This window comes from Pantherophis guttatus, chromosome 3, assembly GCF_059756535.1.
Source record: "Pantherophis guttatus breed Tessera chromosome 3, ASM5975653v1, whole genome shotgun sequence".
In the NCBI taxonomy this organism is placed as follows: Eukaryota; Metazoa; Chordata; class Lepidosauria; order Squamata; family Colubridae; genus Pantherophis; species Pantherophis guttatus.
In genome coordinates this window covers 24024581-24039465 of record NC_142065.1, presented here as the reverse complement: position 1 = coordinate 24039465, position 14885 = coordinate 24024581, and the positions used below count along the sequence as shown (strand labels likewise).

General features: G+C 41.4%; 1 protein-coding gene across 5 annotated transcripts in view; it reads left to right on the top strand.

Annotated features, from left to right (window-relative positions):
* Window positions 1-14885, top strand: part of ARFGEF2 (ARF guanine nucleotide exchange factor 2) — a 58448-nt gene that overhangs the window by 20322 nt on the left and 23241 nt on the right. For all 5 annotated transcript variants that reach the window (XR_015732983.1, XM_034413824.2, XM_034413823.2 and 2 more), the window contains 13 exons: window positions 281-411; window positions 1273-1507; window positions 5697-5796; window positions 6428-6567; window positions 6931-7039; window positions 7695-7896; window positions 8441-8552; window positions 9683-9888; window positions 10949-11033; window positions 11122-11293; window positions 12647-12798; window positions 13181-13309; window positions 13734-13892. Coding sequence is in view for 4 of the 5 variants with exons in the window: in XM_034413824.2 (XP_034269715.2) it covers window positions 281-411; window positions 1273-1507; window positions 5697-5796; window positions 6428-6567; window positions 6931-7039; window positions 7695-7896; window positions 8441-8552; window positions 9683-9888; window positions 10949-11033; window positions 11122-11293; window positions 12647-12798; window positions 13181-13309; window positions 13734-13892 (1932 nt within the window). In the remaining variant the exon portion in view is untranslated. The remainder of the gene's footprint in view (window positions 1-280; window positions 412-1272; window positions 1508-5696; window positions 5797-6427; window positions 6568-6930; window positions 7040-7694; window positions 7897-8440; window positions 8553-9682; window positions 9889-10948; window positions 11034-11121; window positions 11294-12646; window positions 12799-13180; window positions 13310-13733; window positions 13893-14885) is intronic.

Sequence of the window (14885 nt, the reverse complement as noted above, 5' to 3'; positions counted from 1 at the left end):
AATTTAATCAATACCTGTCTATTTGAATGCTTCATTAAATTGAGCGACTGTGTTTTTCCTGGTATTTAGTTGGAAAAAATGGAAAATGGGCCATTATTCAAGCTTCATGAATCTGAAGACACACACACATACTGTTGAGTTACATGTTCATTCTTGCTTAAGGTTCAGTCTCAAAAAAGTTGTTCTGCCTTTTAATGTTGGAGTATAATCATCACTAAAGAGTCAAACATCTGTCAACTTTAGCCATCCTAACTAATTCTTCTGTGGCTTTGATGTTTAGGAAACTGATGTCCCTGGGCCTCAGACAGCTGCCAAGTTCTCCCATATACTTCAGAAAGATGCCTTTCTTGTATTCCGGTCATTGTGCAAACTTTCAATGAAACCACTTGGTGATGGGCCTCCAGATCCTAAGTAAAAACTAAAAGAAAATTTCTGATTTGTATTCTCTCCATATGCTAATACAGATATCAGAGAACAAAATTAATCACTTAAAATTTGATTTTACCTATTCATAACTGCTTATGTAGAAATCCTAAAGTATTTTAATAAAAAGAAGAAACATTCTCTTAATAATTTAATTTACTTTCTGACTGAATCCGCTGTTTTCCCAATGACATGTAGTACTAAGATTGTATATACTGTATAATCATCCACAGATATGAAACTTGCACACTTTGCTTTTCTAAAGTGATCCTTAAGGGCCAAGCCAAGACTATCCAATTACTGAGTTTAGGTTCTTGCAAATACCAGTGGGCCAAACAGTTGCTTTTGGACCTATAGACTTGTGTGTTTTATTCTCACAATAATATGTGGATTAGTTATTGAGTTATTGGTATGGCTGCTAGAATAGAAGATGTACAAATGTATGTGTGCGCAAAGAAGAAAAGACAATAATAGAAGTAGCAGAGTACATGAAAAGGCATGTAGTGAGATTATTTTTACAAAATAATTTGCTTTATTTCTTAGTTTAGTTAAAACTAAAATGGAGTCTTGTAAATTTTAGTGCCTTTAATAAAATAATCTTCGTGCATTGCAACCGTCCAATGCTGCAGTGCTATTCTCAATGGCATGTCATAAAATAAAAGTTGGATGTTATTTCTCTTGATATCTATGGTGAAGTGAATTAGAATCTATCCATTTTTAAATATTCACAAAAGTGGGGACATGATCAAAGATTTTGAGATTTCATTATCAGAGTCATATTTCAGAGTAACATTCCATAAGTATCTTTAGCAAAAAGGAGAATGTTCTTTTCTTTTTTTTCTGTTTAAGATCTCACGAATTGCGTTCTAAAATAGTATCACTTCAGCTTCTGCTTTCGGTTTTGCAAAATGCTGGTCCAGTCTTCAGGACACACGAAATGTTTATAAATGCAATCAAGCAATATCTCTGTGTAGCATTGTCTAAAAATGGAGTGTCTTCTGTTCCTGATGTGTTTGAGCTCTCTCTTGCAATCTTCCTCACCCTTCTTTCAAATTTTAAGATTCACTTAAAAATGCAAATTGAGGTAAGAATGTTTTGATTTTTTTCTTTACATTAAGGGATTTATATTCTTTTTTGGTTAACTTCGTACTAAACATCACTGGTTCTGTATATGGTTTATCTTTTGCTTTTTTCGACCTTATCTTCGGATTTTTGCTGGTATCAGAAAGGGAGGAAGCATAGACATCGAGAGTCTTGAACAATTTATTTGTAATATTTATACAAGTGGATGGGACGGACCATCTTCTCCTTTGTTTCTGTAACTCTGGACTGGTCGCCGTGAGAGGGCGGTCATTGTAACTCTCATCCCCCTTTTTATGACTAACTTATTTTAATCACAAGACTTTCCCATCATTGTAAGAGGGAGATGGTATTCCGATGTTCTATTATATTAGCTTCCTTTTACAATTATCTACTTTACCCTTTTTGTCTTAACCATCTGTTTTAAACCATCTTTAACACCTTAAGAAGAAAATGGCCTTTCATCGCCTCCAATTCTATCTCACCTCCGATGTATTCAATAACAGAACTCCTAGCACTGCGAGATTCCCCCCTCTCGCAAGTTTGGCCCTCCCAGTTATCTAGGGCCGCCCTCAAGGACGGGTTTTGGAACCCCGAGAGGTGCTATGCTAAGAACCGGAAGCTTTGGGGTTTTTTAGATAGTTTTTCAAATTCTATTTTAAGGGGATCTGGGAGGAGAGTGGTTTCCAATGTAAATAATGAGGCTGGGGAGCCTCCCGGGAGGGGGGTGGGTTGTATGGGTTCAGGGATTAACCCGCGAGGGATGGGGTCTAGTCCATCTGAAGAGCACGGCGGAGGAGATGCAGAATCTGGGGCCAAGGAGAGGGTTAGAACTTGTGCTGTTGATAGACATTACATCAGTACTGTAGGTGGGAGGGGCAGATATGGTGGGAGTAGGGGGCCACATCAAGTTGCGGGAGTGCGCGCTCGCTGTCTTCAAGCGGTGGCACGCTCCGGCCCCCAATGCTCTTCTCGTTCCCCAGGTGGCACAGACCCTCAGGCCCTGGGCCTTCGGCTGATGCTATGCAATGCCAGGTCCGTGGTAAATAAAGCCCCCCTCATTTGTGATCTTGTTCAGGAGGGGGGAGCGGACCTGGTGGGTATTACGGAGACCTGGTTGGGCCAGGAGGGGGGAGTCCCTCTCATAGAGATGTGCCCACCCGGTTTCCGGGCATTTCATCAGCCAAGGTCACAGGGAAGGGGCGGGGGGGTGGCAGTTATCATTAAAGAGGGTCTTAGTCCGAGGGAGGCCACTGTTCCTCAGACGGCCGGATGTGAATCCCTCCTTGTGAAGTGGGGTCATGGGGTGCAGATGGGCCTGCTGGTTACGTACCTGGCTCCCTGCCACGTGGCAGCGGCCTTGCCTGAACTACTCAACGTTATAGCCGCGGTGGCGATTGATACCCCTAGACTTATGGTCATGGGGGACTTCAACCTGCCATCCGTCGGTGAGGCGTCTGAGGTGGCTCAGGAGTTCATGGCTTCCATGACGGCCATGGACCTGACCCAGTTAGTTCATGGCCCTACTCACACGGGGGGAAACACGCTGGACCTGGTTTTTGTCTCTGGTCAGTGGCTGAGTGGTCTCGAGATAGGGGATATAGCGATCGAGCCCTTGTCATGGTCAGATCACTCCCTCCTTCGCTTTGACCTTCGAACTGCCACACCCCGCTGCAGGGAGGCGGAACCGATGAGGTGGTTCCGCCCCAGGCGCCTGATGGACCCGGATAGGTTCCAGACGGAGCTTGGGCCATTTCCTGAGGCTCTGGCACACGGCTCAACTGAAGACCTAGTGGCTATCTGGGATAGGGTGGCCGCTGGAGCTTTGGACCGGGTCGTGCCTTTGCGGCCTCTGACCCGGCGTCGATCTCACCTGGCTCCCTGGTTCACCGAGGAGCTGAGGGAGATGAAACGCCGGAAAAGACGCCTGGAGAGCAGTTGGAGGGCCAGCCGTTCTGAATCTGACCGAACACTGGTAAGGTCTCATATTAAGACCTACCTGGTGGCAATAAAAGCGGCAAAATGTAACTATTTTTCCGCTCTTATTGCGTCATCAGATAATCGCCCGGCCACCCTGTTTAGGGTGACCCGCTCCCTGCTCCACCAGGAAGCGCGGAAGGACCCCTTGGAGGGTAGAGCCGAGGACTTTGTACAATATTTGTATGACAAAATCGCTCAGATTCGGGAAAATTTGGACTCTGACTGGGTAGATTCGGGAGGGAGGATGGAGGCAAGTCTTGAGAATATTATCTGGGAAGAGTTTGATTCTGTGACTCTGGAAAACGTGGACAAGATACTGGGCAGACTAAGCGCGGCCACATGTTTATTGGACCCGTGTCCCTCCTGGCTGGTGCTGGCCTCTCGGGAGGTTACACGAGGCTGGCTCCAGGGGATTATAAATGCTTCCTTGAGAGAGGGTGTCTTCCCTGCTGCCTTGAAGGAGGCGGTGGTGAGGCCTCTCCTCAAGAAGCCTTCTCTGGACCCAGCAGTGTTGGCTAATTACCGTCCAGTCTCCAACCTTCGCTTCATTGCGAAGGTTGTTGAGAGTGTGGTAGCGCGACAGCTTCCTCAGTACTTGGATGAATCGGCTTATCTAGATCCGTTCCAGTCGGGCTTCAGGCCTGGATACAGCACGGAAACGGCATTGGTCGCATTGGTAGATGATCTCTGGAGGGCCCGGGACAGGGGTTGCTCCTCTATCCTGGTCCTATTAGACCTCTCAGCAGCTTTTGATACCATCGACCATGGTATCATGCTGCACCGGTTGGAGGAGTTAGGGGTGGGAGGCACCGTGTTGCGGTGGTTCTCCTCCTTTCTATCTGATCGGTCGCAGTCTGTGTTGACAGGGGGGCAGAGGTCGACCCCGAGGCCCCTTATATGTGGGGTGCCACAGGGGTCGGTTCTCTCACCCCTTCTGTTCAACATTTATGTGAAGCCGCTGGGTGAGATCATCCGTGGTTTTGGGGTGAAGTATCATCAGTATGCTGATGATACTCAGCTATACATCTCCACCCCGGACCACCCCAATGATGCCCTTAAAGTGATGTCCCAGTGCCTGGAGGCTGTACGGATCTGGATGGGGAGGAACAGACTCAGGCTCAACCCATCCAAGACCGAGTGGCTGTGGTTTCCGACGTCCCGATATAGTCAATTGGTGCCATCACTGACTATTGGGGATGAGTCATTGCCCCCCACGGAGAGGGTTCGCAACTTAGGCGTCCTCTTGGACTCACGGCTGTCTTTAGAAGAACACTTGACAGCTGTGGCCGGGAGGTCTTTTTATCAGGTTCGCCTGATTCGCCAGTTGCGTCCCTTTCTGGATCGGGACTCGTTAAAAACGGTCACTCATGCCCTCGTCACTTCACGCCTGGACTACTGTAATGCTCTCTACATGGGGCTCCCCTTGAAGAGCACCCGGAGGCTCCAGCTGGTCCAGAATGCGGCCGCGCGGGTAGTTATGGGAGCAGCATGGCGCTCCCATGTGGCTCCCCTCCTGCGCGAGCTGCACTGGCTCCCTGTGGTCTTCCGGGTGCGCTTCAAGGTCTTAGTTACCACCTTTAGAGCGCTCCATGGCTTAGGACCGGGGTACTTACGAGACCGCCTTCTGCCACCAATAGCCTCTCACCGCCCAGTACGCTCCCATAGAGAGGGGCTTCTCAGGGTGCCGTCAGCCAAACAATGTCGACTGGCGGCCCCCAGGGGGAGAGCCTTTTCTGTGGGGGCACCCACCATCTGGAACGAACTCCCCCCAGAGATACAGAAGATTCCGGATCTGCGCACTTTCCGCCGTGCCCTCAAAACATTCCTGTTTCAGCAGGCCGGCCTGGGCTAACTTTCCCTTTATATTGCTTTTTGATTTTATTTTAAACTGGGATGTCTTGAATTATCTAGGACCAGAATGTTTAGTATATTTTAATTGGTTTTTTATTATTAACGTTTGTATTACATGTATTTTTATCGTTCGCTGTTCACCGCCCTGAGTCCCTTAGGAATAGGGCGGTATATAAATTTAATAAATAAATAAAATAAATAAAATCTCTCAGATGTAATGTGTTTCAAAATGTATGTATATAATTTCAGCATTTTTTAAAACAATTTGAATGAGTTTGACAAAGAAAGAACAATGCATACGCATTTGGAATTACGCTTATACTACAAATATTTTTGCTGCTTTTTACATGTGTGTTCAACAGGTGTTTTTCAAAGAGATCTTCCTGAACATTTTAGAAACTTCTTCCAGCTCTTTTGAGCACAAGTGGATGGTTATTCAGACTCTGACTAGGATTTCTGCAGGTAATTTGCTAATGTCTTAATCAACCTTCATTTTCTGCTTTCTTAAAGACATATATAAAGGAATATATGCGTATAAATGTAGGCATATAGGGGAGATTTCCCCCCCATAATTTCTTGTAATCTTATCCTGGTGTTTGTGTCTAAGCTTTTCCTATAAATAGTTGCATGAAGAAACAAAGTTAACTGATAATGTGGGATTTTGCAGTAATGAATATATTTGCACCATTTAATCTTCTGATTTTCTGATGCATGTTTACGTCTGTCTTTACATCTGTTCAGGGGTTTTACCTAAGTATTGAAATCAGCCTTCACGCATGGCTACATAGCACCATATCCAAATTACCATTTAGAAGCAGTCTTACTAAAGGTGCTTTGGATATGAAGGTCAAACAAGGGAACAAAAGGGACTTTCCGGATTTGCATGAAACATTTCCTCCCTTTTGAAAGCTCAGGTCCAGGACTTTTTTAAGGTTAGGAAACATTTCAGTCCTGATATCATAATCCAAACAATCGGCACTCCTTTTCTTCAGTATATTTTCTTGATTGCAATGGAAAATGCCTTGTGATATTGTATTGTCTCTCTAAATCATTGCCAGTCAACTGAATTTCATAAACTGTATTTCCGTTTTAGATGCCCAGTGTGTAGTGGACATATATGTTAACTATGACTGTGACTTGAATGCTGCTAATATCTTTGAACGGCTTGTAAATGATTTATCTAAAATTGCACAAGGACGTAGTGGACATGAGTTAGGCATGACACCACTGCAGGTAGGATCTTGTTGTTGTTTTATTCTGAAATTATTCACCACAATCAGTAACACTACCTCCTAAATGCATAGATGTTTAGTATTAATATATGTTTGCTTCTTTGCATTAGTGTATCCCTGTTATTCTATTAACTTGTGTATCATAGAGTTTATGAGTATATTTACCTTGGAGATAGATCCAGACTTGAGTAACTGATACTGATAGAAGAGATAGCACTATAATCTATGCATTCTTAAATCATGATTGAGTTTATTTTGCACCAATCCATGGTATTTTTAGTGAATCAGCACTGCTCTTCCTTTAAAATAAAGCTAATGACCATTTTCAATATTAGTTGATTGTTCCCCACTCTTCTGCATATAGGAACTAAGTCTAAGGAAGAAAGGTCTTGAATGTTTGGTCTCTATTTTAAAGTGCATGGTTGAATGGAGCAAGGACCTATATGTGAATCCAAATCATCAGGCCAGCCTTGGTAAGAAATCCAAAAACGTACTTTTTCTTGCTTTCCATTTATTAATTAAGTCTGGTTTCTTGATCATAGAGCTTCACAAAACTAGAATTTTCTATGGTAATTTTTGTAGTGCTGCTTGAAGGAGGTGCAAGTAGGATATGCCAGTTTTTCTCTATTTTTCTCTATTTGTGAGAAATATTGAGAAACGTTATAGGAATTGAAATTCAACATGTCTGGGGGTCAACGTTGTAGAGAAAGCCAAACTGTACTTTTATGAGCTAGCAGGATTCTGGTTTCAATTAACTAGCAACTTTTTGAATTTCTCAGTTGGGAACTATAACAGAGTTACCCCGTGGTAAGATGGGTGGTCCATGAATTTTACGAACAAACAAATAAACAAACATAAGAATAATTATAATGACAAGCAAGTATTTTTCTCCTGGAGCTCCCACATATGAAAAATCAGTTCACATTATCTTGATCTATTAGCTCTGTGGACTATTGGGAAATTTGGAGATTGGGAATACTGGTAGTCTTCATTGGTTGAGGGTTTTACTTGGAACCCTGACATTTACACCTTGATTTTTATAGTTCTGGTTTAAGTTTGCACAGTAGTCTAAATGCATTTCTCTCAGTTGTATGTAGGTTTTGAGTATGTCTTTTTTTTTATGTGCAGGCCCAGATAAACCTTCAGACCAAGAAATAGGGGAAGGAAGATGTTTGGAAATTGGGGGGCGAAGAAGCAGTGCAAGTTCTTTAGATTCAACTGTATCCTCAGGAATTGGGAGTGTTGGAATGCAGTCTGGTATTGTTGATGATCCAGAACAATTTGAGGTCATCAAGCAACAAAAGGAGATAATTGAACATGGGATTGAGCTGTGAGTTGAAATTAATGCTGGAGTAGTTTCCAATCAGTCTTTTTCTGATAGATTTGGAAAAGCAATCTTCCTCTGTTTCTCTGCCACAGAGAAAACTCTGTGGATGTGTAGGTAAAGTCCCCAGTAATTGAGTTTAGTTTGACAGAGACTTTATATTCTGTAGTATTTTTAATTATACAGTGCATTCTGAAAAGGGATCAACTGAGGACAATGATGTGGGGAAATGCTTTACTAATATTTGTGCAGTTTGTAGAACCTTTTTAGAGTTAAAGAGTCTTTCTGTGCCACTTTAGGATGGGTCATGTAATAAATATAACTCATTTTCTAAGTTCACTCAACACATTGAGTCATAAACTCAGCTCTGTTAGTCTGGATTTCCATGATATGTCAACAAAGGCACAAAAAGTAAGTTAAAAATGTTACACATATGTAACTTCCCTACTTCTGTTAAACTTGTTTCATGAAGCCAGTCTTGCACCAAGAGTACAAGAGTCACAGTTTACCCTTTTTCCTCTGCCTTCTCTGTCTTACCTCCATCAAATAGATTTAACAAGAAATCCAAGAGAGGACTACAGTATTTACAAGAGCAGGGAATGCTTGGAGAAACAGCCGAAGACATAGCACAGTTTTTTCATCAAGAAGAACGCCTGTGTTCTGTAAGGCTAAATCTTACATTAACGAAACCCTTGGTTTCTTCAAATTGCGCCTTGCATTTTCACGTGATTCTCACAGGTTTTTGTTTTTCATGGTATCAGGGAATCTAAATATTAGACTAAATATTTACTAGTTGTATTTAGATGCTTCCTCTTACCAGAGCCTAAGAACATTGATGTCCAATTTGGCAACAAGGTCATCCTAACCCTCTGGAGGTTGTTACTCTGGCAATCAATTACAGAGTCATTGTGAGGAATATACTGAGCATCTGACAGATAAAATTGCTCTGATTCTCTCCACATCAGATCTTGGCCTTGAGTAGGACTGACTCTGTTTCAGGACCTATAGTCCCAAGGATGGGAGGTTCTATCTCCTGGTTGTTTTAACAATAATGATACCGTATTTTTCAGAATATAAGACGCACCTTTTTATCCCCCAAAAGGGGGTGAAAATCTGGGTGCGTCTTATAGTCCTAATGTAGCCCCTATCTACTTGGAAGGTAGTTGGCCTCCGTGTGTCGCATTTTCCGGTGGTTTCAGGCGGTGGGGATCCTCACATTGCCAAAAATGAGCATCGCATTTTCTGTCTCCGCACGCTGGGAGATGGGTGACGGAAACAGTTAGGGTGCTGCTTGGAACTGGCTGAAAACTGCCGCCGCCGCATTTTCATGAGGGCGCGCAGCTGTGCAAATTGCATCGGGGAATCGGGGAGGAAAACGCCAGAAAACGCGATGCATGGAGGTGATGCTCTTGCGAAGTGGGTGCTTCTGCGTGAAAGGTGTAAGGCAAGGTGGCTCACTGCCCAGCCTGCCCCTTCTCCAGACAACCCAGGCTGAGGATGGTCAGCTTCTGCTCCTGGCCCAGGAGACGGATCCGGCCAGGAGGGAAGAGAAAGTGAGACTGCCGAAAAGGAGGAGGAGGGTGTACAGCTTTGCAAATTGCTTCAGGGAATCGGGGAGAAAAATGCCGGAAAATGCCATGCATGGAGGCAATGCTCTTTTTCCTCCCCAAATATGGAATAAAACCAGTAGGAATAAAAATAATCCACAGTAGCTAAGATTATAAAGTTTTTTAAATGAAGCATTAATAATACTCTTTCTTCCATTTTTTTTGTTTTTGTTTTCTCATGTTAGAGCCAAGTGGGAGAATTTCTGGGAGATAGTAACAAATTTAACAAGGAGGTGATGTATGGCTACGTAGACCTGCTTGATTTCTGTGGAAAGGACTTTGTCTCTGCTTTACGCATATTTCTGGAAGGATTTCGGTTACCTGGTGAAGCTCAAAAGATTGATAGACTAATGGAAAAGTTTGCTGCTAGATATATTGAATGCAACCAAGGGTAACTTGAAATATATGGTGTATGCTGTGTAATAGCTAAAGTGCTGAAAGAGATCAGGGAGACAAGGTGCAGGTCTACTCATGGAAGCTGTTTGATGACTTTAGACCAGTCACAAGACAGGAAATCTAATGAATAAATACACAGTAAATATTATAATGCAAATGACTGCATTTTTTTTAAAAAAAGCCTCCATTAAAAGAAAACTGCGGAGATGATTAACTATGGCAATTGCCTTGCTACCTAGTTTCACAAAGCAGAATATGCTAATATTTCTTTTTTAAAAAATAAGCACAAATTATTTGTCAGCTACCCTCAACCTGGCATTCTCCAGATATGGAGGGAATTGCATCTCTTAAACTTTTAGCCGACTTGGCTAATATACCCTCAAGACATCTGGAGGTTTCAAGTTTTTTTTTTAATTTGATTTATATGCCGCCATTCTCCAGAGACTCAGGGCAGCTTACAATGCGTTAAGCAATAGCCTTCATACTTTTGTATATTTATACAAAGTCATCTTATTGCCCCCACAAACTGGGTCCTCATTTTACCTACCTTGAGCCTGGTGAGATTCAAACTTACAGTAATTGCAGACAGCTGGTGTTAATCACAATGCTTTTAGTCTGCTGAGCCACCAGGCCAGTTAAATTTTCAAGTTAAAATTTGTTTTGTCTGTTTAAAATAAAATTGTGACTACGGTTTTTTCAGTTAGATACATATTTTAAAAGCAGTAATGTTACTCCAGAATGCAAGCAAAATTATAGAAAATGATTTTTCCCCCCTAGAAGTTTTCTGTTTATTTTTTGTGGTAGTTCTTTTATACAGTGAATTACTGAGATAGTAGACATTCACAATTATCAAGTTCCTGTTTCTCTGTACTGAAATTGGTAGAAAACCAGGAAAAACCTCCAGATGATGAATAAACAATTTCTACTTTTCCGTATGAATGACATTTTTAAAATGAGTATTTACAATAAGAATCATTTTGTATATATGAAGGGGGTAACAGAGACAGACCTGTAATATTCTAAAATCCTGCTTTTTTCCCCCCTTTTCTTTCCAGCCAAACTCTCTTTGCCAGTGCCGACACTGCTTATGTTTTAGCATATTCTATTATAATGCTGACAACAGACTTGCATAGCCCTCAGGTAAACATGTAAAGAAAGATTTTGCCAGACAGTACGGTTGAGTTTCTAGGAACTTAAAATCTTCTTTACTGATGTTTGAATTTAACAGGTAAAGAATAAGATGACAAAAGAACAATACATTAAAATGAACCGTGGGATCAATGACAGCAAAGATCTTCCAGAAGAATATCTGTCTACAATCTATGATGAAATAGAAGGAAAGAAAATTGCAATGAAGGACGCAAAAGAATATGCAATCACAACCAAATCTACTAAACCAAGTATGACTTTTTCCTCTAAAAAAATACTTACCTTTTCTTAATATGCCATTACTGTGTGGATTAAGCAATTAAATTGTTGTGAGTTAGTCAAATCTTCACTTGTTACACTGGGCCAACATAATTTGTGACCACTGTTACCTCCTAAACTGGTAATGTAAAATAAATATCTACTAAAACTTCTTGGATGAAGAATGTTTACAATATTTAAAATCATGCATTTAAAAACTTGAATCTAACCTGGCCATGGGCATGGCAACAATAGCCTCTTCTTTTACCTGATCCCCTGGCATTGCTTGGGAGTCAACTTGGAGACTCCCTCCCCTTCTACCTGTCTGGACAGTTCTAGCCTGGATAGTTGCTCCTCAGGATAGGAAAGGGAACAGGCAGTGGACTAGGGATGAATTCGAGCAGATGGTTAGACCCTGGGTCTGTTTTATATTCCTCCCACATCACAAATCTCAGGTTATCACTTAAGAAATGTCTGGCAGTTTTGAGAATGAGATTATTCCAAAGTGGAGGTTGCTACTGCTATACTTCTATTTGACCAGGCAGCGTGTCTGATAATAGAGAGTAATCATCCAGAATGAGTCAACCCTAATAAAATAACAGCAATGGAAGCCAATACTAAAGATTGTAGGAGTTCCCAGGAGCAGGTAGGGCCTGTTTAATAGAAGAATAACTTTTAACAATAAGTTAATGATTATAACTTACCTTTGGAGTGTATTGGTTATTTTATTGCTTATAGGTAATCCTTGACTTGAAGTCTGAATCTCCTGCTTGAGCAGGAGGTTGGACTACAAGACCTCCAAGGTCCCTTCCAGCTCTATTCTGATTGACTTATGATCAACATTTTTGAGTCCAAAATTTCTGTGTCTAAGCAAGATATTTGTTAATTGAGTTGCCCCATTTTACAATATTTCTTGCCAAAGTTGTTAAGTGAATAATTACAGTTGTTAAATTAGTAACACAGTTCTTAAGTGAACCTGGCTTCTCCATTGACTTGACTTGTCAGAAGGTTGCAAACAATGATCACATGAGCCCAGGACACTGCAACTGTCATAAATATGAGTTAGTTGCCAAGTGTCTGAATTTTGATCACATGACCATGTTGCTGCTGCAGTGGTCGTAAGTGTGAAAAATTGTCATAAGTCACTTTTTTCACTGCCATTGTAACTTCGAATGGTCATTAAACAAACTGTTGTAAGTTGAGGACTACTTATATTCTAAGTTGGGTTTCTTTGGGAATGTAGAAAGTATATCTTTACCTAAAGTCTATAAGCTGTCTTGTTTAGAATTGTGTGTGTGCGTGTGTAAGTGTTTAAAAATACATTTGGGTAACAAGATATTTTTCAGGTGTAGCCACTGAGAAGCAGCGACGGTTGTTATACAATCTAGAAATGGAACAAATGGCAAAGACTGCTAAAGCCCTCATGGAGGCAGTAAGCCATGCAAAGGCACCCTTTACTAGTGCAACTCATCTGGATCATGTCAGACCTATGTTCAAAGTAAGTATGCAATTAAACTTAAAGGTATGTAATACAATTTTCAAATATGCCAAATGTAAAACTGAAATTATATCTGCAAAGTGTCTGTTTAATAAGTGGGGCATTTAGAATATGCAGTGGCCCATCATGAGTGTAAAAGACAGGTTGGAAATAATGGAAATAATGTATTAGATATAATGTAATTTTGCTATAGGCAAAATTTTAAAAAAATATTTCAAAACTTATTTTATTTCCTGGTTTAATGTTAGGGTTAGGAGAAGCAGTCACTTTTTTATATTTTTTATATTTTTTATATTTTTTACGTATTACTCTTTGGTGCAAGATGCATTTACATGCTAATAAATTTAAAACTATTTCTTTTTCTCTACCCTTCCAATGTTAGCTTGTATGGACTCCATTACTTGCTGCTTATAGTGTTGGTCTTCAGAACTGTGATGACACTGAAGTGGCCTCATTATGCTTAGAAGGAATACGATGTGCTATCCGAATAGCCTGCATTTTTGGCATGCAGGTTGGTATACTGTTGTCTTATGCAATACATACTGTATACAATGTTAAAGTCAGAGTTGCAGCATCCTGAAATTATCAAAAGAATATTTCTTAGCCTTGGTCTAAAGTTGTGTAAAAATCTAGCAGTTAGAAGATGTGCCTGATATGCCAAATCTCAAATTAAGTCCTTGGCTTCTCAGAGGGTAGAAAAATTCCTCTGGAGCCTTGTAGAACTATTACCTGACACTGGATAAAATTTATGGCAGTTTCCTCTTTAATTCTCTTAATTCAAATACTTATTCCTATGTTTCATATTCTCCCATTCACATCTGCATATCAGGCTTCCATGCTTAGCTAGCCTTATATAACTTTGTCAGCCCATATCATCTCTTGACGAAATTTTTTATTACAATGGTTTATTTCAACTTTTTTTTTTTATATTTTAGCTTGAGCGAGATGCTTATGTTCAGGCACTTGCTCGCTTTTCCTTGTTGACTGCCAGCTCCAGCATCACAGAAATGAAACAGAAGAACATAGATACAATTAAAACACTTATTACAGTGGCACACACTGATGGCAATTATCTGGGAAATTCCTGGCATGAGGTAAATGTCCATCATTTGCAACTTTTTTTTTTTTTGCTGGTTTCACATATTTATGTCCAGTTCCTGGCAAAAAATTCCCACTGAGGAAAATGATTTGCTTAATGACCACCACATTTGTTTAACAACAGCTGCAAAAAATCAGGTCCAGTTGCATTATTGCATGATTTAACAATTGGTATGCCTTATGATTGCAATTCCAAGCTCATTTATGGTCGTAAATTAAGGACTACCTGTAAGATGCTATTTATCAACCTAGAACAGAGGAGTTGGCAGAGGAGGCATATTGTGGAATTCCAGCTGGCGGGGTACAGGAGAAGTGCCTTCTCTGCCATGGCTCCTGCCCTTTGAAACATGTGGCCTCCTGAGCAGGGGTGAAATCTAAAATTTGTTACTACCGGTTCTGTGGGCGTGGCTTGGTGGGGGGTAGGTAATGTGATTGGGTGGGCATGGCCAACTATATACACACACACACACACACACACACACACACACACACACACACACTTTTAAAAGCATTTTTTATACAACCTCTTCGGCCAAAGAGGTTGCAGAAAAAAATGCTTTTAAAAGCCTCTGATGATCCCAGCTGAGCCGCACGATCATCAGACTTTTTTTTACTTTTAAAAGCATTTTTTTGGCTGAAGAAGTTGTAGAAAAAATGCTTTTAAAAGTAAAAAAACAGCCTCTAATGATCGTGCGGCTCAGCTGTGCATGGTGGGGGGCACAGAGATTTTTGCTACCGGTTCTCCGAACCACATGCCGCCATCGTTACCGGATCGGGTGATCCAGTCCGAACTGGGAGCATTTTACCCCTGCTCCTGAGGTGAGATTTGCTACCATCCTCCCAACCTCCTCTAAAGGGCCTGAAGATCTACTTCTGCCAGCTGGCTTGGGGCCCAATGGGGAAATATCACGCTGGAGATGGTTGATATATCCCACCTCACCACCACCACCCCCATACATTCTGTGTCCTCCCTCCCCATCTGTCAGTCA